This window comes from Callorhinus ursinus, unplaced genomic scaffold, assembly GCF_003265705.2.
Source record: "Callorhinus ursinus isolate GAN/ISIS: 27379988/994484 unplaced genomic scaffold, GSC_fseal_2.0 scaffold99, whole genome shotgun sequence".
Classification (NCBI taxonomy): Eukaryota; Metazoa; Chordata; class Mammalia; order Carnivora; family Otariidae; genus Callorhinus; species Callorhinus ursinus.
The window spans coordinates 545,645-568,799 of record NW_027397161.1 but is presented as its reverse complement, the minus strand read 5'-3'; the positions used below and the strand labels follow the sequence as shown (position 1 = coordinate 568,799).

General features: G+C 55.8%; 1 protein-coding gene across 5 annotated transcripts in view; it reads left to right on the top strand.

The window, feature by feature from the left end:
• The window catches only part of PTPRN2 (protein tyrosine phosphatase receptor type N2), an 822,430-nt gene that overhangs the window by 701,963 nt on the left and 97,312 nt on the right, over positions 1 to 23,155 (top strand). For all 5 annotated transcript variants that reach the window (XM_025859126.2, XM_073888925.1, XM_073888924.1 and 2 more), the window contains one exon: positions 12,134 to 12,346. In XM_025859126.2, the coding sequence (XP_025714911.2) occupies positions 12,134 to 12,346 (213 nt within the window). The remainder of the gene's footprint in view (positions 1 to 12,133; positions 12,347 to 23,155) is intronic.

Here is a 23,155-nt window from a genome sequence, read left to right as displayed (position 1 = left end):
ACTGAAATTGAAAATTGAAATCTATTATTAAATGAGGTCTAAGCTCTCATGACAAAAAAAAAACCCACCTAACATCATTCATTCTTCAAGATATTAGCTGACTCTAGTCTCACATTACTGAAAAGACACTTTTCTAAAGTATTTTCAAGAATTAAAGGATACATTTTTCCTGCCCTGGAAATAAGAAAGGATTTTAAAATAAAGGAAAATAGAATGAAAATCCGGTGGATTAATTTATCAGTTTCTGAAACAGTAGACTAAAAGGATCAGCACCTAAAACACAAATACGTTCTTTTAATGAATTCCCTGGGCAATCCGTTTATCTTTAAGCCCCTAGCCGCGGGTTAAACAGCCAGGCATTGATGTCGGCCCAACCGCGGGGGGAGGGGAGGCGGGAGGGAGGGGAGGAAGGTGACCGACCCAAAAAGAACACACTGTGTGTGCACCGAGGTATCCGTGAGAAAATACACTTCTCTACTTAGGAATGCCTGAATTCAGAGTTTAAGGCCCATCTGACCATGTACAAAGTGACCAAAAGGGACTTCAGTGGTACCACCTCCCCACACATTCTTCCCCAAAGCTCTAGAGACAGGTGGATCATTAAATTCAGATTAAATCAGGAATGTGGTGCTTTGATGTTGGAAGTGAAACGTTTGGGACAAGTGAAACTAGCTAAATAAAATAAATGTATCTGTGTACTTACTTATTTATTATGTCATGTCATGTTTGTAAGGAACAGTCTATCTGGCTTTGAGCAGCACGCCCTGTCCCGGGCTCCAGCTTTCCCTGAGGTCGCCGACCCTCTGGCCACCCTAGGACCCCAGCAAGACGCAGCCAGGCACCTCCTCTCGCCGTGGTAGAGCCGGGGTGGCCGCGTGGGGTCCCGAGCCACCTCAGCGACCGAGGGGGCTGGCCGCCCCGGGATCCTCACCCCTGGTTGTGGTTCCGGCCCTCGCGGTGAGCAAGGCGAGAGGGGCGTGCCAGCCCCGGGCGGCCCGCGTGGAGGGTGGCCGCCGAGGCCGCGTCTTCGGGACCGGCCCGGCCTGCAGCGCGCGTGGCCGGCCACTGGCGGGCTGCCGGAGCCTCTCTGCGCGTCGCGGTGGGTTGGGAGCCGGCGCGGGTTCCCCTCCCGCCCCAGCGAGCCCGGCCGGGCGCTCTCCGAGCCTGCGCGCGGGTCCCGGCGGCTGCCCCGGCTCCAGCCGGCCTAGGATGGAGGCGCAACCGCCACGGACGCCCGGCCCAAGTCCTCCCCGCTGCGCCTCGCGAGGCGCCGCGCGGAGTCTCAGGGAAGACGCTTGGTCAGCGCCACTCCGCCGAGGTCCCAGGGCCCTGAGACCGCAGCGGGCCGGCCCCGCCGACGGGGGCTGCGCGCCCTGGTGCCCCTGGGCCAAGCACGGGGCCTGGAAGCGTTCCCTTCCACCCCGCGCCCCGCCCGGTGCCCCGCGCGGCGTCCCCAGCACCGTGGAGGCCGGCCCTCCAGTCCTGGAGGGGCCTTCCCTGTCATCCGCCCCCCGGTTCTGAGACCCCCACCCAGGACTGGGAAGGCGCAGGAACTCTCTGCACACGCGCGCGCGCACACGCACGCACGCACACACACACACACACACACACATACAGGAGCGCGCGCGCGCGCGCGCGCGCGCGCGCGCAGGCCGTTGCTATGGAGAGGCCGGTTACCAGAGAGGCTGAGGGCGACAGGTCCCCTCCTCCAGGCCTCCCTTCCCTGCCTGCTCCCCCTCTCCGCCGACCTCCCCCCTCGCCCCACTGGAGCTTCCGGGGCCCCTCCCGCCTCCTCCGCTGCCCCTGCCTGCAACCCCTCCTCTCTCTCCCCTCCCAGGACCGGGCCAGGGGTCGCCCCAGAGGCTGGAGCAGTACGCCGGGGCCCGGGGTTCCCGGGTGGGCCCACGCCCTGAGGAGGACAGCGAGGAGGGACAGGCATCACCACCATTCGGGTCTTTGCCCGAGGAGGACCCTCAGAGAGTGACCCAAGGTGGGGCGCAGGTCTCGGCCTGGACAACCGAGAGGCCCAGCTGGCAGCCAAGCGCCGAGCCCCCGGCGAGTTTCCAGAGGGTCTGCAGGCCCTGCCCTGGCTGGGGCCGCAGGAGCCCGGGTGATTTACCACCTCCCGGCCTACTGGATGTATGAGGGGGTCGGGGTGCACCGCGGGGTGGATAACCGGAGAGAAGCCCAAGGCTCCCCCTTGGCCTCCACTGGACGTCGTTTTCCCCTTGCGCTTCCGAAAGCCCGGGACGCCCTGGCCCGCCACGAGCTCGCAACGAGCTCGGGCCACCTGGGCCTGCAGGAGCTGTTGATGGAAGTGCCACCTCTTTGCCCTGGGGCTCTATGAAGCGCTGGGCTCCCGGCCACTATAAATACCAAATCAAAGCAGAACTCAGCGTAGGCCTTGGGTCAGAGGAAGCTAGTCCTTATGACACTTCTAGACAGAGGCAAGCAGGCACTCGACTCATGTCTGTTGACGACCCTGAGCACTGGCCCCGGCGTTTCCCGAGAGAAGAGTGACGACGGGGCAGGTCTTGGGGGCAGCGCCTGAGGGGAGGGGTGGGGAGGAGACGGGTCGCAGTGCTAGCTTCCCCCCCGCCCCCGGGGCGGGCGGCTGGGACTGGGAGTGGGGGGTGCAGTTTGCTCTGGAGGGGCCCGGAGTGGGCGCCGAGGACCGCGGGCTGTGGGGCGGGAGGGGCGTAGGGTTAGGAGGGGCCGCCCTACTCCTCCCGGGCCGCCGTCTCCAGCTGTCCCGAGCACAGGAACAATGGTGAGGCAGTGGGAGAGGGGGACTGGGAGGAGGGCGCCAGGGTTTCCAGAAAAGGAGAAACTAAAGAGCCCCGCGCAGACTGTCATCTGCATGTGACAAGGTCTCTCCCCGCTCCTTTCTTTCTTCCTCTTGTTCCTGCAGCTGTGGGCCTCGGAAAACGCATTGTACACACAGATGTTGGGTTTCAGCTCTCGGGTCTCTGCTGCTCGCCCAGGGCGTAGCGCACCGGGGTGCCCCCACCTGTAGCTGAGACCGGGGGTCCAGGGCTGGGAGAGAAAGAATGTGTGTGGGGGGAGAAGGGCCAGGGAAGCGCGATGGGGTGACTGAGCGTCTGCGGGAGGCCAATCACAGGGCCCAGCAGACCTAGTCGCCCTCCAGACTCCAGCAGGGTCAGGGAGCTTGGGGAGGAGCCAGCGACTGGAGTGCAGCCCGGCGACCCCCACCCCTGCGCTCCATTTGCCTGCTAGGCAGTGGTCCAGGCCAGGCCTTTGACCTGCCGAGGCAGGAAGGCAGATGGAGTCCACGGTTTCACTGCCGCCTCAGCCCAGCTTCGGGGCTAGAGACCTGCACCGCGCCTGGGCGAAAAGGTGGCAAAGTTCTCACTCCTTCCCGCGGTGGGCAATGCGCTTTGTACGCGAATTGGAGACCTAAACACTTGAGAGTAAAGGGGGGAGGGTCAGGAAGGGCATTTACTCTCTTGTTTTATCAGCGTAATTGACCTGCCTCGATTTGGAAAGAAAGCAAAAGGCACCCCATGGCAAAAGTGGAAAAACTAACTCGAAAGAACAATTTGCCATAAATTTTCCACTTGCAGAGTTTCGACACCCCCACCCTTCCCATAGCAGAGGTCACGGTAAGGCCATGAGGGCTGACGGTTCTTGCCGAGTCCCCTCTTCCCTGAGCGCTACCCTGAACTTGCCGGGTTTGAAGCGCGCTGGAGCGGTGGAAGGGAGGCTGAAAAGAAAGAACAGGCGAAGGCCCGGGCGTTGTACGAATGACTGACAAAGCCGATGTCCATTCATAGTCTCGGGCGGGAGAGGGTGTTCGGAGAGCCGCGGCCCCTTAGCCAATTGCTGTCAGCAACATGTGGGGGGGGGAACATCGCTATAGCAACCGGTGGCTGGGCCGCGAGCCGCGCCGCCGCCGGCCGGGTGCGCGCCGGGCCGGATATAAGGCGGGGCGCGGCGGCCGCGCAGGATGGAGCTGCGCGCGCGGCCGGTGGCCCTGCGGGGACTGTCCCGCGTCGGCCCCGCGGCGGTCCTCGCCGCGCCCCGGCCCCGAGCGCCTCGCCCCGGGGCTGGGCCAGAGCGGCGCGCTCAGAGCCGGGCGGAGCGGCGGCGCAGAGCTGCCGGTGCCCGCGGGCTCCGAGCGGGTGCCGCAGCCGCCGCTGGAGCCACAACGCACGGCACCTTTGTCTACGCCGGCCTCCCGAGAAGTTTGTGGTCAGAAGCAGGATGGACCCGCTCGTCTGTGGCTCGGGCGCAGGGAAACGGCTAGCCGTGGTGATGGCGCCTCCGCTGCCCGCGGCCGCCGCGCCCCGAGGCTGTTCGGCCCGGCGCATGCCCCCGCCCCCCTCCGGCTTGGGCGCTGGGCACCGGCCCCTCTGCAGGTAACCAGGAGCTCGGGGCCGGGGCGCAGGCACCGGTAGGGTTGCAGGAGAAAGGAGAGAAGCTGGGGTGGGGGAGGGAGGAAGCAGGAGGGACCCACCGAGGGCACCGCCAGGCGGGTATAGGGAGCAGGGCGCGGAAACAGAGCTTGGGGAGGGGGGAGGGTGCGCCTGGGGGCTTGGATGGGCAACCTGGACGTCGGAGAGCCCAGGGCAGGGGCTAACTCAGACTCGAAGCAGGACACCTGTCAAAGGCTCTGGCTCGCGGGGGGAGGTCTGAGGTCATCCTCCAGTGGGTTTTGGTTACGCATCCCAGGGTGACCCGGTTGGTGGTGCAGAGATTGAGAGGGGGTGGCAGCTGTCCTACCCCCCACCCGTCCCTTGGAGACTGGCAGGACTGGGCTGAGGCCCTCGTTCTTGGACTTCCCCCGGCCACCCCGGGCGGTTCAGACCATCAGGGGAGAGGGGCGTGGGGGGGGGGGGTGGAGCGCACGCTGATGGGCAGGGGTGTGGGAAAAGAAGAGGCAGTTTGGAGGGGAGCCAACGCGGGGACATTTTCCTCCCGCCCCTTTTGGGGTGCTCTTCACTGTCCTCTTTTGGTCGGGGCTCGCGCCTGTGTGCCATGGGGTGTTTCAGTTAAGGGGCACGGGATGGGTACGCAGGGAAGAGCGAGCGAGGAGCAGGTGGGGTCGTGGGTGAGATTGCAGGATCTTTTGAGCACACCCCCCCACCCCCGCGCGCGCCAGTTGGAGAAGCGTCTCCGAGTGGCCACCTCCCCTCCCCCAAACGGAACCTGCGCTTTCTCGGCCCCCCGAGGTGAGGCGGCCGCGTGCTCGCGGAGAGAAACTTCTGAAGGAGGGACTTCATTTCCTGTCTTCCTTAACTACCTGTGTGGTTCTGAACTGTAGCCTCCTTCGAGGTTCTAGAGTAGTTCCACTCGAGGCAATCAGACGGACCCCAAAATTAGGGGTTGAAACCACAGCAGAATTGGCTTTTAGGGCCGGAAAGAGTCTCCCGCCCTTTTGTGTCACCAGTGCGCTGAACTAGCCGCGCTCCACGCTGGACGGTTGGGGGGTCTCTGTCACAGTCGCCAGGGCACCGGAACGCACACCCCGAGGGCAGCAAGGACCCTCTCTGCACAGGTCCCCACGGGGCTGGCCTGCTGTTCCGGCCTTGCCTCCGGCCCCCTGCCCCTGCGCGTCCTCCTGCTCTGGGTTCCAGTTCCCGAGCTAAGTCCGCAGACAGCGGTCCCTGTTCGGCACACGGAGCCTCTCCGCCTGGGGTCCAGGGCGCAGCGTGTCCACGTGGTCTCCGCCCAGACAGCCTTCCCCGAATTTAGACGCAAGCGAAAGTGCGAGGAGGTGAAGGTTTGTGTGCAGGAGGGGGTGGGAAGCTCATTTCTTTTTATCAACCCAAGAGGAAACGCCCCCCACCCAACCAAGCACACCCACTTGGCTCTCGAGAAGGGGGTGGCCGTGGTGGGGGGAGCGCCGCAGAGACGTGCGTGGTGAGCCTGTGCAGGCTCCTGGGTGGATGGATGCGGGCGTTGCTGGGGACCTCAGCCGGCGCCCCACGGCCAGCGCGCTTTGCGGCGCGGAGTCTGGGCCAGGGCATTTACCCTTGGGGAAGGGGGCCGGGGACCTCTTGGAAACCCCTCAGTGCTGTGAGTACTTGCGGCCCCCAGGAGCCCTCAGCCCGGGCGCTGCGGCCTGTCCCGCGCTGCGGCCTGATCTTTGGGACCTCTGTGGGCTCCGGTAAATAAGTGAGGGGGGGGGATCGGGCAGGGGAGGTGAGAAAGCCCGCAGTCCGTCCAGCCGGGCAGGGCCCCAAAACAGACCTGTGCTCCAAGGAGCGCCACCGCGGCAGCGGGGTCCTGACCCGCGAGGCCGGGCGAGTCTAGGATGGAGCTTCTTAGCCTCGGAGGAGGAGGATGGGCAACAACTCCAATCCTGAAGAGGGTTTGGTTCTTGCGGGGTGGGGGGGAACTTCTTGAGACCACCGCGTCTGGGAAAACACCTGACCGAGGAGGCGCGCTAGTGCGCGAGTCAGAGCAGGCCTCGGGACCGATTTGCACGCCGAAAACACGGGTCGGGAGCGGGCGCATCAGGTGTATTGGCTGAGTGTGAGTCTGTTTGTAGTAAGAACGCCGGCAGAGAATCTGAAAGATGGCGAGGGGCAGGATTTTTCTTGGGGGGCCGATCTTTCCCGGTCTGTTCTCAGCTGGTCGCTCTCTGTTCTCCCCGAGACAATTTGCTATGTATCAAGCTCTACTAAAAATTAGTTCACACAACGGTAGTTTTCCCCCTTTAAAGACATAAATACCGTAAATCTTCCCTGATGTCTTACAACAGAATAGTTCCCCAAAACTGATGTTCTAGGAGCACTTAAAGCTGGTAAATAGACAATTTATTATCTTTTGCATATTTATATTTGTGTCTATGCCTAAAAAAATAAACAAATGGCTTATTTTAAAACAGGGTACCCCCACTTATTTTCATTTAAGAATAATTATTTCTTGGACATTCTTTTCTCTTGCCTATATAGGCTTTTTTTTTGTTTTGTTTTTTGGCTACTTGAATGGCAGATTTGCAAGTACAATTTCATCTGTGCTAGGAACAATGGCTTTCACTTGCACAAAGGATTTCTCCCACCCTGGATTCAGACCGAAATGCCTCTTGCTCTGATAATAGCTTCTGAAAAGATTTTGTAATGCAGAGAATTAATACATGATTATTTCCGCCTGACTTCTCTCATTTATGAGAATTCTGTGGCAAATTCCAAATTAAAAATAGTTCAGTTAACAGCTTTAAAAAATACTTTTGAAATATTTTAAGACACTACCCTCCCCCTATATTTTTAAGTTTGGTCATTCCTATGGCCTGAAAACTATTAAAATTTTTGATCAGCTTTAGAGTCATAGTTACTATATTTTAGTAAGTACATTTTGGTAAATCTAGCATGAAATTTCCAAATAATTCTAAAATTTTTCATCTGGGAAAGCAAAGACAGATTTGTTATAGCAACTAATTAGTAGTCTCTAAAATCAAATTCTACATTTTACAGGCAAAGGGATGGTTGCAGTCATAGTCATGTCAAGGTGCAGAGGAACATAAGACGAGGCTGGGCTTGCAAAACCAAGTCCTTAGGAATGATACAAATGAAAACATGCACAGGTTAGAAGTTTCATAGTAATGAAATTAAATGCCCATGCCCATAAGTTTTGGGTACAAGTGTATTTTAAAATTGAAGTCAGTGGCTTAGGCACGGGGCTGCTATTGTTAACTGTTCACAAGCTTGGAAGAACACTCACTGTTGCTACTGGTCCACAAATATTTGTTACCGTGAAGTTTTGTGTTTGTGTGCTGCCTTAGTTCTCACAACCAAGTTTGGGCATAAAATGTTCTCTTTTTTCTCTTTCCTTTTAAGCTTACCACATGGACAGCTAAAGAAAAAAGTTTTGAAGATATTTTGCCATAAATGGCTCAGAAGACAATGTAAAGGAAGCCCCATGCACCTTCACTTACAAGCACAGATCAAAATAGTTTAAATAGGTCAGGACAACGCCTGTAGATTCTAATTCCTAAGAGCAATTCCACAAATTGTCTCTGTGGTCACATTTATCTTAAATCATAGCTTCTGCAATATTTTACATTCTAAATTCAAGGAGTTGCAGGTGGAAATGGTTGAGTGGAAGAAATATGCAATATTATACCACAGTTTACTGTCAAGATACATCTAACCTGATATAAAATTGACTTAATTATTCCTGATTATTTTTTAAAATCATACTTTTCCCGCATCTGGAACTTAGCATTAGGTGCTTGTGTGTGTGTGTGTGTCTCCTACATCCTGGTGCACAGACACCAGCACTCTTGTGTGATCTCAGCCACCACACAGTTCCGCTTTTAAAAGACGCCTGACTGTAAATGTCAAAGTCATAAATATTTCAGCATTATTTTCTTTCAGTTCCAAGTCAAGACTGACAGGATGCTTCTAATTAGTCGAGGGCTCTCTGCAGGGCCCAGCCCCAGGACAAAATTTGGGGAAAGCACATGTAGCTCAAGTTGCTCAGCCTTGGGCAGCAGGGACCCAGAAGGGGAGGAGGCTGAGGCCCACCCCACCCAGGTCACACCTGGAACAGAACCTCGGATCAAACTCACTCTCCAGCGGATATCGGGCTAATTCTTTTCTCTTAAAGCTGGTGGTTAGCAGGAATTAGAAGTTTTGTTTGTTGTCTTAATAACACAAAAAGAAAGGAAATAAAATAATCAAAGTTATTTTAACTCAATCACTATGCCAAAGAGGGGAGGTCACTTTAATTTTTTTTTTTGAAAAATTTCTATAAATTTTCGTTTCTTCCGGGATTCTTAAGATCTGACTAGCAACCAGCAACAGTTTTTCCTCCCGCTGGACCCTTCCTCTCCTCGCTGGGTAGGTCGGAACCACTGGGGGTGCAGAGGGGGATGGGCAAGGAAGAGTGACTTTTCCGGTTCCAGCTGAGTAGCCCCCGGCGGGCTGGAGAGAGGGTTCCGAGCCCGGCCCCAGGATCCTGTGACCTCGTCGTCACAAGCCCGGTGGGTCCGTCAGCCCTACCACCGCCTTCCCTCTCTGGCTCAGACCCGCTGATTCCCCGCCCACGCTCCTGTCACAGACCGCCCCTGCTGTGCGGGCTGGGCCGGGCCGGCTGTCCACAGCCATCGACCCTCCCCTGGCTGCCGGAAGGGCCTCCCCGCCGACGGGCTGCGGGGGAAGGGGGGGAGCCTGGACACCTCCCTCCGGCCTGAGACCACCGTGGCCCTCCTCTTCGGGACAGCTCCGGCCCACGCAGCTTGGAACTAGAGGACATCGTAGAAAGTGGGACTCGGTGGGCACGGGGTCGCGTGCTTTTTCCTTCCCCGCTTCCCTTCTCCTCTAGCAGCACCTGGGACCCGGAGGGGGGTGGTGGTGCTGAGCAGCTGGGAAGAGGGAGAGCGGGATCCGGAGAGGAGGGACCCGAGCTCTGGGGGCAGTCACTCTCCTTGGCGTTTTTCTTTGACCTTTGAGTTAGTTCCACGCCGGCTGCGAAAGGGGCAGCGGTTAGGCCCTGCTTCTCTACCCCCGTTCGCCGGGCGCATCGTGGGTCTCGGTGAGCGTCGGTGCCCCAGCCGGCCCTGGCGGCCGCGTTTGGGCCACCCTGCCGCCCTGGGAAGAGCTTCGGCGCGGCCTCCCGGCTGAGTGTCCAACCCGGGGTCTCTCTTTCGCCCCAGACCTGGGCCAGGTTGACGTGTGGGCACTGCCACCTGCCTCCGTGGCCTCCCACCTGGAATCGCGTGACAACCGGGCCACCCCGTGCCCCTTACACGGTGAGCCCGCGGGCACCCTGCGCAGCGGGACCCCGCGTCCCCGACTGCCCGACACCCACAGCCCCGGCCTTGGTCCCTGGCGCGCGTGCGACCGTCTGTCGAGTGCGCACTGCGCGTCCTCTCTGAACCGGGCTGGCCACCACACGCGTGTGCGCTTCACGTCGCCAGGCAGGAAGGTTCGGGAAGTCCCTGTTCCCGGGCGCCGTCAACCACGTGGGCGCGAGGGGTCCTCCCGACGCCTGGGCGGGATCCCCAGAGCTGGCGCTTGGCCTAAGTGAGGACGCGGGCACCTCCAGTGGTTTGCGCTGGGGCGGGGTTGAGGGACGCGTAGTGACGGCCAGTCGGACCCGGCCCAGGCGGGGGGACAGCAGACGCCCCTCCTTCGGCCGCGCCGCCTCCTTTGTTGTCCCTGCTCCGTCTACCGAGGCGAGGCTGTCCCGGGGGGAGAGCGAACCGTTCTCCTGGAAATGGCCCCCACGGAGGTGTCGATTCGGCCTCTTTCGGGGAGCGAAGGGGCGGCCTCCCCGGCCGCGGAACGCAGACGCGGGGCAGCGGCTGAGACCCCGGCCCGGAGCCTCGCTGGCCCTCGGGCGCTCACCGCTGCCGGAGGGGCGCGAAGCAACGCGCGGCGCGGGCTCGGGGAGCTGGGCCGGGCCGGTCGCGCTCCCTCCCGCCCTGCTGGGCCTCGCTGCGCGGGGTGGGGTCCCTGCGGTTTATTTACCGGGCTCTGGGTCTCACCCCGCCAGGGGCGGGGACAGGGGTGCGGAGGGAACGGGGGCGGCGGGGAGGGGTGGTCCGCGGCTCCCGGCGCTTTAACCTTCCGGAGGCGGCCGTGCCGGCGCGGAGGGAGGGGCGAGCGGGAGGGGGGAGGGGAGGGGTCCACGCCGGGGGCGACGGCGGGACCGGCCACACAGGCCTCGGGCAGCCCTGCGCGCCCCTCCCGCGCCCCCGCCTCTCCGTGGTCCTCCCTCTCCGTCCCTCCCTCCTCCCCCCGTCGTCCCACCCCCTCCGCCCCTCCCCTCTCCCTAGCCCCCTCCCCTCCCTCCCCGCCCTCCGTGAGCCTCCCGCCCTTTGCCAGCCTCGCCGTCCTCCTCCGAGCCGCGCATCCAGGCAAGAAAATCCAGCGTCTTTTCTCATTTAACCCGCGTTTCCATTAACTCAGTCCCGGCACCAGCTAATCCGCGGCACCGAAGGCAAAAGGAGGCTAATTAATGACCAGCTTTTCCAGTCAAGACCGGCGATAATTGCTTTGGTGGCCTTTATGATTACAAGCTAAAAATGGCCCGGCCTGACATAAGAGGCCCTGTGTACACTCGGAGACAGGAGGGAATGAGGAGGGGGGAGGCTGGATACAGAGCAGAAAATTACTAATACAAGACACATAATGAATAGGCCGGCCAGGCATTCATGGGGAAAAAAATCCATTTTGTTACCACGCGAAATTAGGTGGTGGAAAGGAGTTTGCTAATTGTTCTCATCTTGTAGCAACCGGGACCGAGGCGCGGGCGTGCGTCTCCATTCATTTACCGAGTAATGGTGGAGGGCGTGCTGGCCGGAGCCGCGCGCGCCCGCGCCCTCTGCGTCCTCCCGCGGCGTTTTAAGTGTGGCTAATACACCTGCTAACGAAGCTAACGGGCGAGCACCATGCACCTTTTGCACGTGGAGACTAGTGAAATGCACCCAAAGGATCTCCCCCCCGCCAAAAAAAATACAATGAGAATCTGATGGTTTGTCTCCCTTACTCTCCACGCCGCGGAGAAGTGAACTCGTGGACCGTCATGTTTCCAATGCCCTGCAGCTCCTTTCAAGGAAGAGCGCTGAGGTGCGCGGCTTTGGAGTGTGTGTCCCGCGGGCGCGCGCGCAGAGGGGCTCAGGTCGGTGGGGACGTCAAGGAAAGGTTCCTCCAGAGGCGGCCCTCCAGCAGTGTCTCCAAGAACGTGGATGTGAAACTTAAGAACCTGCCCCTGATGGTGCTGTGTGCTGTAGAGTTGTTTGACCTCTCTGTGCTCCCGGCACCGCCCCCCCCAAAAAAACACTGTGGTGCATGCTTTCAGGATAAACTGCTCTATTTTCCTCACACCTGTTTGAAGAAGGGATTTGCGCTTTTCCTTAAAGCTGCAAATCAGCTGCCAAAGACTTTGCCTTGTTAGGGTTAGAAAAACGGTGGCCTTCAGGAAAACAAGTAATGCTTCTAAGTTTTCTTTTGAAACGTTGCAATGTGTAATGTGCTAGTTAGAAATAACTTCCCTCCTTGTTTGCGGGATGCTGTTCCGGATGCCCGCCCCCCCCGTGGCTGCTTTAACACCAACATGGTGCTGTGCTGAGCTTCACGTTTACCTTGCGTTGGAAAAGGGTGGTTTCCAGGAGGTCATAATTTGTTAGGTGCTAATGCATGCCTTCTCTCCTGTTCTGCAGAAAAGCAAACTCAAGCTTCTGCCGCATGGAGCAGAGCAAGAGGACTCGACCCCGTTCATCGTGCTGACCCTGGTCTCTGTCGTGGCCATGGTCGGGGTCCTCCTGGCCTCCGGTGTCATCTACTGTTTGCGCCACACCTCGCACTCCCAGCTGCAGGAGAAGCTCTCGGGACTGGGGGAGCACCCCGGCCCGGATGCCACCAACGCCTACCAGGTAGGGGCTCTGCTGGGTTCTGTTCACCAGTGCGCGGTCTGTGGCCCCTCCCCATTCCCAGCGCTTCATGTAGTCACAGTTTGGGTTCTTTCAGGAAGACGGTTTGAAACTGCTCATCAGCATTCACGTAAATACCTTGTAACCACAGTTTTACTGCTTTGTGTTAATCTTACTCTGTTCTCGGCTCATCTCAGTTAGCTGTGAAAGCAGGTTGCTCATTAGAAATGTTGAAACAAAACATGAATTATGTATTATCTGTTATCTTTCTTAGTTTGGCCACTATTAATGAAAAATGCCAAAGTTGCAAGATAAATTGGTTGTGTAGATGTTTGAAGATGTCTCTTAAATCATCGTCTTCCTCCGGGTCTTCTATGAAAAGATCCTTTGACCTGATCCATCGCCACCCCCTGCTAGTATTTGGATAAAGTGAAATCTAATGCTGATCAGTGGGAAGTAAGCCAAGGGCGTCTCCATGAGAGTGAGGGTGGCCGCTGGGTGCTGGAACTCCCAACCATTCCAGACACACCTGGAGATGAGTCAGAAGCCAATGAGAATGTGAGGATGCAGATGCAGACCAAACGGGACAGTAAAAGATTTTTGGACGTTGTGTAGCACGCACTTTATATTTAGTGATGTCCTGCAGTGAGAATGAGCAACACCAGCCCAAGGCATAAACAAGTCAGGGCACAACTCAGTATCGTTCCCATTTGGGAAGGTAAAATACTTAATCATCGTTTTAGAAATTCAGTCAGTATGTATCTGTGAAATATTTTCTCCCGTTGGACTAGATTCTTTGTTTCCTCTACTCACATGATTACGATGTGTAATAGGTCTTTCTTATAAATAAGGCATCATATTTTACAGTAATATGTAAGTTGACGTTCAGTCATCACAATCATATGGGGGTGGGGGGTTTCAAGCTCTTTCTAGAACCACCGTCCCTCCAAACTGTCCTGCGAGGTGCCCTCCAGAAACTTGTCTGAGCTAGCTGCTTTTCCTCCATAGGCCACCCTGACACTGGCCCACAGAAGGACCTGGGATGAATTTATAAAATCACTATCCTTAAAAGAGACCAAGAGATAGCTTTCTCCCCCCATTCAAAAATTCTTGGTATTGTCACTGAAGAGAGAAAAGCGCTGGGTTTCTGGAGGAGGTCACGAGGCTGGTCAGTATGATCTTCTCTCATAAAGAAATGGCACCTTCAAATGTGTGGGAGGTGGCATTTCAGCCCCAGTGCACAGCTCTGCTTCAAAGCAAAAGAAAAATCACGTTTGAAGAAGAAGCCCAGAAAAAAAATGTCACATAAACTAGTAAGAATTTATCCAGAAATTCTGTTGAGCAAGACCATCAGTGTAGGATGCCGGGGCTTCTGGGCCATGTCTGTGCCAGGACATAAATAAATTATCACACCAGTTCTGTTCTGTGTGCAGGAGACGGGAGATCACACAGGGGTGGATTTTTAGAAAGCATAGCATCCTTTGATACACTTTGAAATTCAAATATAAAATATTGATAGAATGGAAAGGTTGGGCTTGCATGCAGAAATGACTCAGTTTGGCAAAAATACGGGTTGAAATTGCACACTTAGAACTGAGTTTGTGATAATTAACAGAAAAAAATCTTCCCGGTGACAGCTCTAATTAATAGTATCTGTAATTAAAATCATGCCCTTCCAGCAGGAAAATTGTTTGAATTTCTTGGAGTGACCTTTTTGCTATTCCTCCTGGGGGCATGGTGGTTAAGTTGATATTGATTTTATAATGAGCTCTGGTTTGTTTAATAAGAATCTGTAATCCAGACAATAAATGAAATGTGTGCTTTTCTTCAATCCAGATTAATAAAAAAGGGGGGAAAGCACAGAAAAAACTTTCCCTTTGAAAGTATGATCTAGGAAAATTTGGAAATGAAATTATTATAAAGATTTTGTGATGGGCTTAATTTTGAAATCACTGTGAAATACCTCTCAGGGAACCACTCTGGTTAAATGCAGACGTTTGACCCAAAGTGGACGATCTGCTGGGGAGAAGATGCTAGTGCTTGAGCTGTTGAGTTGTTTTGGTGTGTGGCTAGCAGAGCAGGACTCCGCCAACAGGGATGGGATCTCAGGGAGGTTGCCTCTAGATTTCGCTGAGTCACGTGTGAAGGGCTCTTCACCGAGTAGCCGCAAATAGAGGATGTCTGCCTTTGTAAACGAAGCAGGTATTAACTCGGGAATGCGTCCACACTAAACTTGGCTTTTCCAGAGCTACCACTGAGACCCCCTTGCAAGCTTCAAGTCTGTCTGAGAAGTTGTTTAAAGTATTGCAAACGTAAAAACAATTTCAGGAAAAGTTGCCTTCACGCCGTATTTCTTTCTAAACCATTGAACTTCTGCACTCTGCTAATCCTATAATACAAGTGAAGTTTGGATAAACCTCCTCTTAATTCCCAACACCGGGTGACGAGGAAAATGGAGCGATTCAATATCATGCCTTATTTCATGCTCAATCATTTTTATAAACTCTCCGAAAGAGATGAAGGTTGTTGTGTACGGAGGTTAGAAGCAGCTGCCTGGGAATGAGGAACGGTAGGCAGTGAGGTAATAAGTTTTATTTATGTCCGAATGTGAACTTACCCTTTAAATGGACGAACTAATTGTTCTCATCAGAACATGAGGAGCCTTTGGGTCCGCAGTGAGGAGGGGGAGCTCAGGGCTGGTGGCCCGAGGAGGCGCTGGTGGCCTCTGGAATCCTTCCTCCCAGAGAGCCACAAAGGAGGGTCCTTCAGTGCGCGGGTAAACAGCATGGCAGTGGACTCGTTGCAAGAGAGCTCGGGTGGGGACGCCCCACCCCACAGCCCACCCTCTGTAAAGCCCTGGCCCACGTCAGCCCCGACAACGCACACCTTCTAAGATTTGCTCTCCCAGGCTCCTGGCGGCTGATGATGCAGAGCCCCCCTGAGCTCATAATTCATGGTCTGCGGCTTTGGGTTAGTTACAGTGCATTCATGGAGTGTTCCAGAATAGTCAGTGGGCTTGTCTCAAAATTGCTTCAAAACAGTGAGTAGTTTGCAGTATTAGGTCCCAATGCAAACACATTTAAACCTTTTTTCTCTTCTTCCACAGAATAGAGCCATTTCATAGAGCCAGCATCTTAAAGCTTAGCTTACATGCGTGTAGGAGTATGTGATATTTTGGTTTGCTTTACCTATTGGAAAATCAAATATTTCTTGATAGACTTATATGTTAGCACTTACCAAGGGATCAGTCTTACCAGATAATCCAGCAAATTTTAATTTCCTCAAACCTGAAAGAACTAGGTATATTAACTTTCAGAATAACGGAAATCCATTTTGAAAGGCCGTTTTTTTAATGGCCACCAAACTTTGCCCCAGTGTTTTACTGAACGTTGTTTTTTCTTCTAAATACACGAAACATAACGTATTTGGATTAAATCTGTACTTCATTACCTAAAAAGATGATTTCTTTACTTTTTTTCTTTTTTCTCCCCCCAAATTGGCATGTCGGTACATAATATACATGTCGTGTGTGAGCACGTCTGCTTGCTGCTGGGTGTGTGCGGTCATTGTGGAAGGAGGTGGGATGCCTGTGCCCAGCACACGACCGGCGTCTCCTCGCACGGGAGTCCCATTTCTGTGGAAGAGGCCGTCAGGTGAAAATGCCAAGGGAAGTGATTAGATGATTAGAACACATTCCCTCCTCTCTCTCTCTGAGTCTCTTTGAATGTTGCATCCGTTTCCCGGAGGCTTTGATCACCTTGGAGCAGGAGTTCAGCGCTCGGCCGGCCCACACCCTCGTCCCCACACGAGCGCACAGACTCCTGCGGAATTTCCAGCAAGCCTCTTTTGATGGGTTATTTCACAATAGCCAGCACGCTTCCTTATCACTTGGAGGCCTTTGGAACCAGCCCCAGAGGAGATCACGCATCTGGGCGCGGCGGGCATCCCACTCATGGGCAATGACCAGCGAGTGACCTCACGTCAGGTGCGAGGTGGCTGTGATTGGGGTGTCCCGTCCACTCCGGCTGAGGGGCTGGTGGCCTGAATGCAGCCCAAATCCTCATCCCCCCTGGGCAAGGGAGAGCCGGCCCCTCACAGAGGAGGGCACCTGTCACAAGCTGGCTTATTCTCCGGGGCCTTGAATTAAGGGATCCTTCTTTTTCTAAGGCAGCTTAATCTTTTGTAATTGGTACAATCACTCGTTAGAGAAGCGTTTTCCGATTTAGGTAGAAAACGGGGACTCTCCTGAGGTTTGCCTGAACCCACCACAATCTCCTAAAATAGCCCATTTCAGTCAGCTATGTATCAGTCAGAAAGAACGGCCTTTCTTTGCTTTACATGTAAATTTTCAGGTCAAAATAACTTTTGTGCAACTTCCCAGCAAGAAAATCTATCCCGCTTCATAAAAGGAAAAGTGCCCTCAAATATTATTAAAGAACTTGGGTTTTTATCCTAACCCAGTCAAGCCTGAGAATTGGGATTTTGCTAGTTTTGCCTTTGTAAGAAGCTGCAGTTTGCACCTCTGTGTGTCGGGAGAGCTCTTTTGAAGCTTTGCAGACAGAGTTGGTGTTTCATCTGGTCAAGGGGAAGCCAGGCTGCTGAGGGAGAGGACTTGTCCTGGGGTCCCAAGCGCCTCGATCCCAGAAAGAGGCCCGGGCTGCGCTGTAAATTAAGCACACGCCTCTCCACACAGTCACGTGGTAACGAAGGAGAACTTGCAGACTTTTGCCTTGCCACAAGGAACGCACCCGTCCCAAGCATTTCGAGAACATGTGTGTGTGTTTGCGTGTGCATTCAGTTTCAAGTGATCAGTTCGGACCAACAGGCTCCGTTGAGTAGATTCCTTGCCACCCTGGGTCTGAACATTGTCCTGTAAGGCGTGAATGTGTAGTGCGTTTATCTCATAAACCTTAAATTTTCAAGTCCGCAGTTTCCAACAGCTGCGGCTGCGCGCCCATTCTCCAGCTTCTGTGCAACGCGTCTCCTCAAAAATAGCTCCTGAGATTTGGAAATAAGTCTAGAGGAGGCGGAAGGCTGGAAAGATTGCCAAAAACATATCCAAACACAAAACTGAGACATGTCGCTGTCCTAATATAGCAAGCCATCTCCCTTGATCAAACGATAATAATTAGATCAGACTTAATTGAAAATAACAGACCACTCGAGATAATCTGGAAGACAAAAGCTTGCAATGGCTGGTGCAAGGAATCCCAGAGCCTGGATGCTGTGTCTTCCTTTCATTCCTGGGTTGCCGGATTCTGTTGTACGTTTGTAGTCTGTTAGCAGATCTGGATTTTACCGGAATAACCGTCTCTTAAGGAAGGACGGGCGAGGGGAGGGGAGGAAGTTCCAGCCTCACCTCTGCTGTGTCAGGCACTCGCCCTGTGTGGGTCCTGTGGTCCGTGAGGGCCAGCATGGGAGAGCGCACCTTGGAGGCTGCTGAGGGAGGCCCCGGCTCGGGGCCGGCTCATGAAGGTTCACGCTTTTAATCTGCTTTAATGCAGTTTTCTGTCGAAGTCAGAGTGTGCTTCCATATTGCAGAGGCCAGGGGAGCTCCTCCAAGGGCAGCCCGCGCACTCAGGAGCCTCCCGGGCCCTGTCCCTTGTCCCCCGCCAGGGCCCAGGGAGGGGCTCTGCAGCTCACCCTGTGCAGCCACGTGGGGAAAGTAAGCATCGGGTCAGCTGTGACTTGTCCCGGGCCCTACGGCGGGCAGGTGGCAGAGCCGAATTAGGGCAATTTATAGCGTTTAGGCCCCGGGCGAGCGCTCTTCCCACTGGACGGAGCAAGTCAGGGGCCCCAGGAGCACTCGCACACGGGACAGGGCAGGACCTCCTTGGAGCCCCAGACCCTACAGTGCCCCTCCACCTTTCCCTTAGTGGTGCGAGGCTCCGTGGGGGTGTCCGGAATGGTCGAATTCACTTCTCTGCTCAGTTTCTGATTCCTTAAAGACGAGGAGTTTGCCATGAGACCACAGGAAGCATTAGTAAGCACAAGTGATGACACGGGGCGGGAATGCCGCCACCACAGGCTCATGACGATGGGCCCAGGGTGCCCCCTCACTGGGGTGGCAGACCCCGCAAGGACAGGCCTGTAGAGCAGGAGAGGACAGGAGGGACATCCTTCGTGCTCAGCCTGGAGGCAGGGACCGTGCGGAAGGGCCCGACTCCCGGGCCCAGGCAGGGCCGCCAGCCAGGAGCTCCTGCCGGGGACCGGGTCTGTCTTCCTCCCCGGGCCAGCTCCCCTGTGCTGAGGGCAGCGCCGTGGGGGAGCCGTGGGCATGCCGGTCCTCCGGCTCCTTTCACGCGGGGTTCACGTCTCAGCTTAAACATTTCCTTCCCAATATTTGCACTCGTGGGAAAAGAGACCGTGATAGCCCTGTTCCTTCCAGGCCTCATGCCTCTCTGCGCCCCAGCCACAAGATGGGATGGAAGGAGCTGTGTGCTCTTCACTGGGCTGCTGAAGGTCGGGGAAGGTCACGGAAGTGTAAGTGCATCTCAGTTCTAAATTCTGTGGAAGGACAGTCATTTTGGCGAGGGGGGTGCTGGGGGTAGGAACCATGGACCGCCTCCCTGCTCAGTGTGTTTATTAATGGTCGTATTCGAACAGCTGCTCTCTCTCCTCTGGGCCCCGACTCAGAGGTGGGCACACCTTCTGAACCAAAACTTAAGACCGTCTGTAAAGAAAGCACGTACCTCCGGGGAAATCCGGACTTCTGTGAAGTTCGGCGCATTCTGAGGCGCACGGTTAGAGTGTGCGCAGGTGTGGAGAGTCCTGCTGGCTTCTCCCCCATGTCTCCAGCACCAGACAGCAGCAAAGCCATCCCTCGCATAACCCCGGGGTGGGGGGGACATGGCTGCACACCGGGCCCACCTCCCGCCCCGCGTGCCAGCCGGGGGCCTGGGCATCGGGAGCCACCCTGTGGCTGCGTGCCCAGAGACGGGCTGCCCTCCGATTCTCAGAGGGGATGCTGAACTACTCTGAACAAGGGGTGCTGGCAGGAGAAGCTTACCAGCGTAAAGGGAAACATGCAGAATGGACTTCCCAGGGACTGAGACCAAAATGGCAGGAGGAGGGAAGGAAGGCATTCAGAGGGCAGGTGTGGGAGCTGGAGAGCGGGTGTAGGATGGTCCCACCATGAAGTACAGCAGGCCCAGACTGCATGCTTCCAGCTCTGAGAGGCTTCCGCGTGGACTTCCCCAGGGGGAGGTGCGGGGGAGAGAGGCCGGGGATGGCCCTGTGAAGTCAGGCTCTCCACCTGTGGGAATGACACACCCACTACGGCCTGGAGTCTGTCTCAGGGTCGGCCTCGTGCACGGCAGTGCTGAGCAGTCTGGCAAACACGCCCAGGGTGCCCTCCACTCCGACTCAAGCCCTTGGGGGGCCTTAGGGGGCATACCCCGTGCTGAATGGCACGGAAGAAGGTAAGGCAGGACAGGAGGTGGTGGGGTGGGAAGCAATGGCTTGAACCTTCAGAGGTGCACAGGATGTGTGTTCACGAGCAGGGAGAGCTTTGCCAAGAGCAAATGCACACTCAGGTCCAGGAGACTCAGGCAGATGACAGTCTCCAAATGTCAAAGGAGAACGTTCAAGGTCATAAGAGGAAGACCCACTCGGCCAGCACACCCCCTGCCCTGGAGGCACGAGTCCCGCTGGTTCGGCCATCTGTCCTGTCCAGGGGAGGACTGCATGTCAGCGTCGCTGTCCCCCAAGGCCCCCTGCTCTCCTCCTCCCACCTCGGGGGGGCAGGTGCCCGCGAGCGGATTCCGTGTCGGCGTGTGGGTCACCCTTGAGGAGTGGAGCCGCACAGGGCCTGGGAAGGGCTGGATGGCCAAACTTAGAAGTGGTTCAGTGGGTTTCTTTCCAGAAAGCTAATTTCTTCTAATGAAAGAATCACGTTTTCTGTGAAAGTAAGGATGGCGAAGACCTTTATTTCACCTTGGAGTTTACACTGGTATGGAGCATGTGCTTGAGACGACAGTGCCGTGATGGTCCGCAGGGAGCCCAGGGTGGCCCAGGAGGGCTTCCTGGAGGAGGTGAGCAAGAGACGTGCTCAGGACGGGATGTGGTCGGTGCAGTGTCACAGTCACTTGAACAGTAAGGACTTTTCCTCTTACGTTAGAGAAGCTACATGATTGGGTTTCTCTTCTCCATCTAATTAGTCATCCCTAAACTTCATTCCTCAAAATATTTCCGTCTCCATTGGGGTTCTCTGCTTTGGGAGGATTGCTGATAATTAAGGATGGAATCTTGGTAGGTCGTTTCTCTATAGCAAGTACAAGACGTTCACGCCAATGGTCTCCAGTGAGGAAGGTGACTTGTGAACAAAAGTATTCACTCCAGATTTTCGAATAAACAGCCAGGATGTGAGGGCACTCAGGTTGCGACGTCGGCCGCCCCGGCGATCACCAGGGTCGATCTGGCGGATCTGGCTGCCGAAGCGGGCGTCTGCCTCCTCCCTCTCGGCGACGCGTGCGTCCCCTTGAAGCTGCGCCGGTCAAAGAAGTCCCCTTTCCCGCAGAGGAGGACCTCGGTCCCAGGCACACACGTGGCTGCGCTCGAGGGCCTCCAGACAAGCTCCACGCAGCACGTGCATGAGGACGCCGGGCAGTCCAGGCCCAAGACTCCAGACACATCCAAATGAGGCGCTGCTGTGCAGTCTGCCTTTCTTAAAGAAAATTTAACAATTTTTAAATTCAAAATTTAAAAATAAAGCAACCAGCAAAATTACATGTCTGGGTATATGTTTGTGTGTGTCTGTGTGTATGATTATTTGGAAAATGGGAAAAGGAAGATTCAGAGATGCTTCTATTAGCAAGTAAGGTCAAATGTTTAAAATGCGTAATTCCATATGGTGTTTGGAGAACGTGAACACGACATAGAGCTTTAAACTTGGACTGACTCTATGGCCTTCGGCCGAAATCAGCTGAAGGAGTTTGGGTGATAAATGCTGGGATTGCAAACTGTACAGGAAGTCAGCGCCCATATGCAGCTAGACTTCAGTTCTTTGCCCAGTTAAAGTTAAAGGCTTGGATTTGTTCTGTAAGGAAGCATTTTATCACTTTCATTTTTTGTGAAGACAACAAAGCAGAAGAATAACCAAAAAGGAGTATTCGTAGAATTGCACCGAGTGGGGGAAATAAAATACAGATTTGTTTGTAAACCCAGATGGTTTTTCAGAAGGGACGTTCCACCCAGTCTCTGTGTTTCGGGACTCTCTCCCCCTCCCTGGCCTTCCTGTCCTCTGCCACATTCAAGGAGAATGAAAATCCTGAGTTTGGTGGCCCCAAACTTTGAAACTGAAACAGGGGAAACCGGGACAAAAGCTCAGATTGTCCTGCCTGCTGCTCTGAGCTGTTGCTTCTCTGGCCGCGGACTGTGGCCTCCCTGCTCCTGTGTGCGGGGCATTTCCTGGGGACGTCGTGAGTCTGCAGATCTCAGATGGGCTCCAAACAGAGCTTGGCTGGTGACCCGGACCCTCCCAGTGCCTCTCCTCCTGCCAACCCCAGAGCTCACCGCGCTCGCCGGACCCACGGGACGGCACCCTAGCTGGAGTCGTGCCGGGGCCACTGGAAGCGCTGACTTCCTCCGAAGGAGCACCTGGGCCCTTCCCGGGCATGACAGACTCTCAGAAACCCTGATGGGGCCTCCGAGGCCAGCGCCCTTCACCCGTTTCACAGCGGAGGGAAAGGAGGTGAAGCGGAGGTGGAGAGGGACTCACTGTGGTCTCCCGGCCTGCAGCAGCAAAGCCACCGGCCGGCGCTCCCTGGAGCACTCTTCTGGCCTCGGGCCGCCAGGTCGCCATTCAGAGCAGCTTCAGATGGAATAATTGGGGCCCAGAACGATGTGCAGCCCCCGCACAGGGAGACGCAGCTGCGTGGGGGACTGCCCCTGCCCCCGCCCCCAGGCCCTGCCCTTTGGCTTAATTAGGCGCCGCCACCACAGAATGGAAGGACGTGAATACCTTTTGTGTCCCTGGCCGGCTCCTCACAGCCCCTCGAATATCCCCTGTGCTTTTCTGTCTCTGAACCTTTGTGCAGACCGCTCCCCTCACAGTGAAAGCCCTCCCACTCAGCTTTATCCGTCCAGATCATTCCCATCTGTCAGCCTCTGCAGACCCCACACCCTCACTGAGCCTTCCCGCCCAGCCCGGGATGGCCAGCCCCCTTTCATCCGGACCCTTTGTTTTCGCCTGACACTGCCCTTCGCGTCTGTGGTCTCCGTCACTGGCCGTCTATCTGGGCTTCCTTCACCACCGCGGCGCACTGAGACAGGCCTAGGCCTGCTCCTTTCCTGCCGCATCCTCCTGTGAATGGGAGGCACACCCTGGTTCCCCGAAACGCCAGATCTGTGCGATGAACGCACTACACCCGGCAGGGGATCTTCTGCTGCTCAGGAAAAACTAACCGAAGCACTGCACTAAGACACAGATGTGAGCGGAGCCTGCTCTCCAAACCATCCCTGGTGCTGGCCGGCCGGCCTCCGAGCTGGTTCCCCGATGTGATGGTGGTGATGATGACAGACGAGGAGAATTCATTACCTTTTGAGCAAGAAGAAAGTTAGGAATGTGACAGACTTTTTTTGTAGAAAACAGCGTCCCCCACCCCCACCCCCAGCCCACGTCAGGCCCAGGTTGCTCTGAAGAGGCGCAGGATTTATTTTTGATGGACTTGGCGACTTTGACTCGTCTGAATTTGAACCACACGTGTGGGGCCGCTTGAGACTGGCTCTGCTCACAGAGGTCGAGCCCACGGGGCTGGAGCTGTGAACTTGGAAGGCACCGCGGACTTCTCGAGAACACTTGTAACTTCCTGG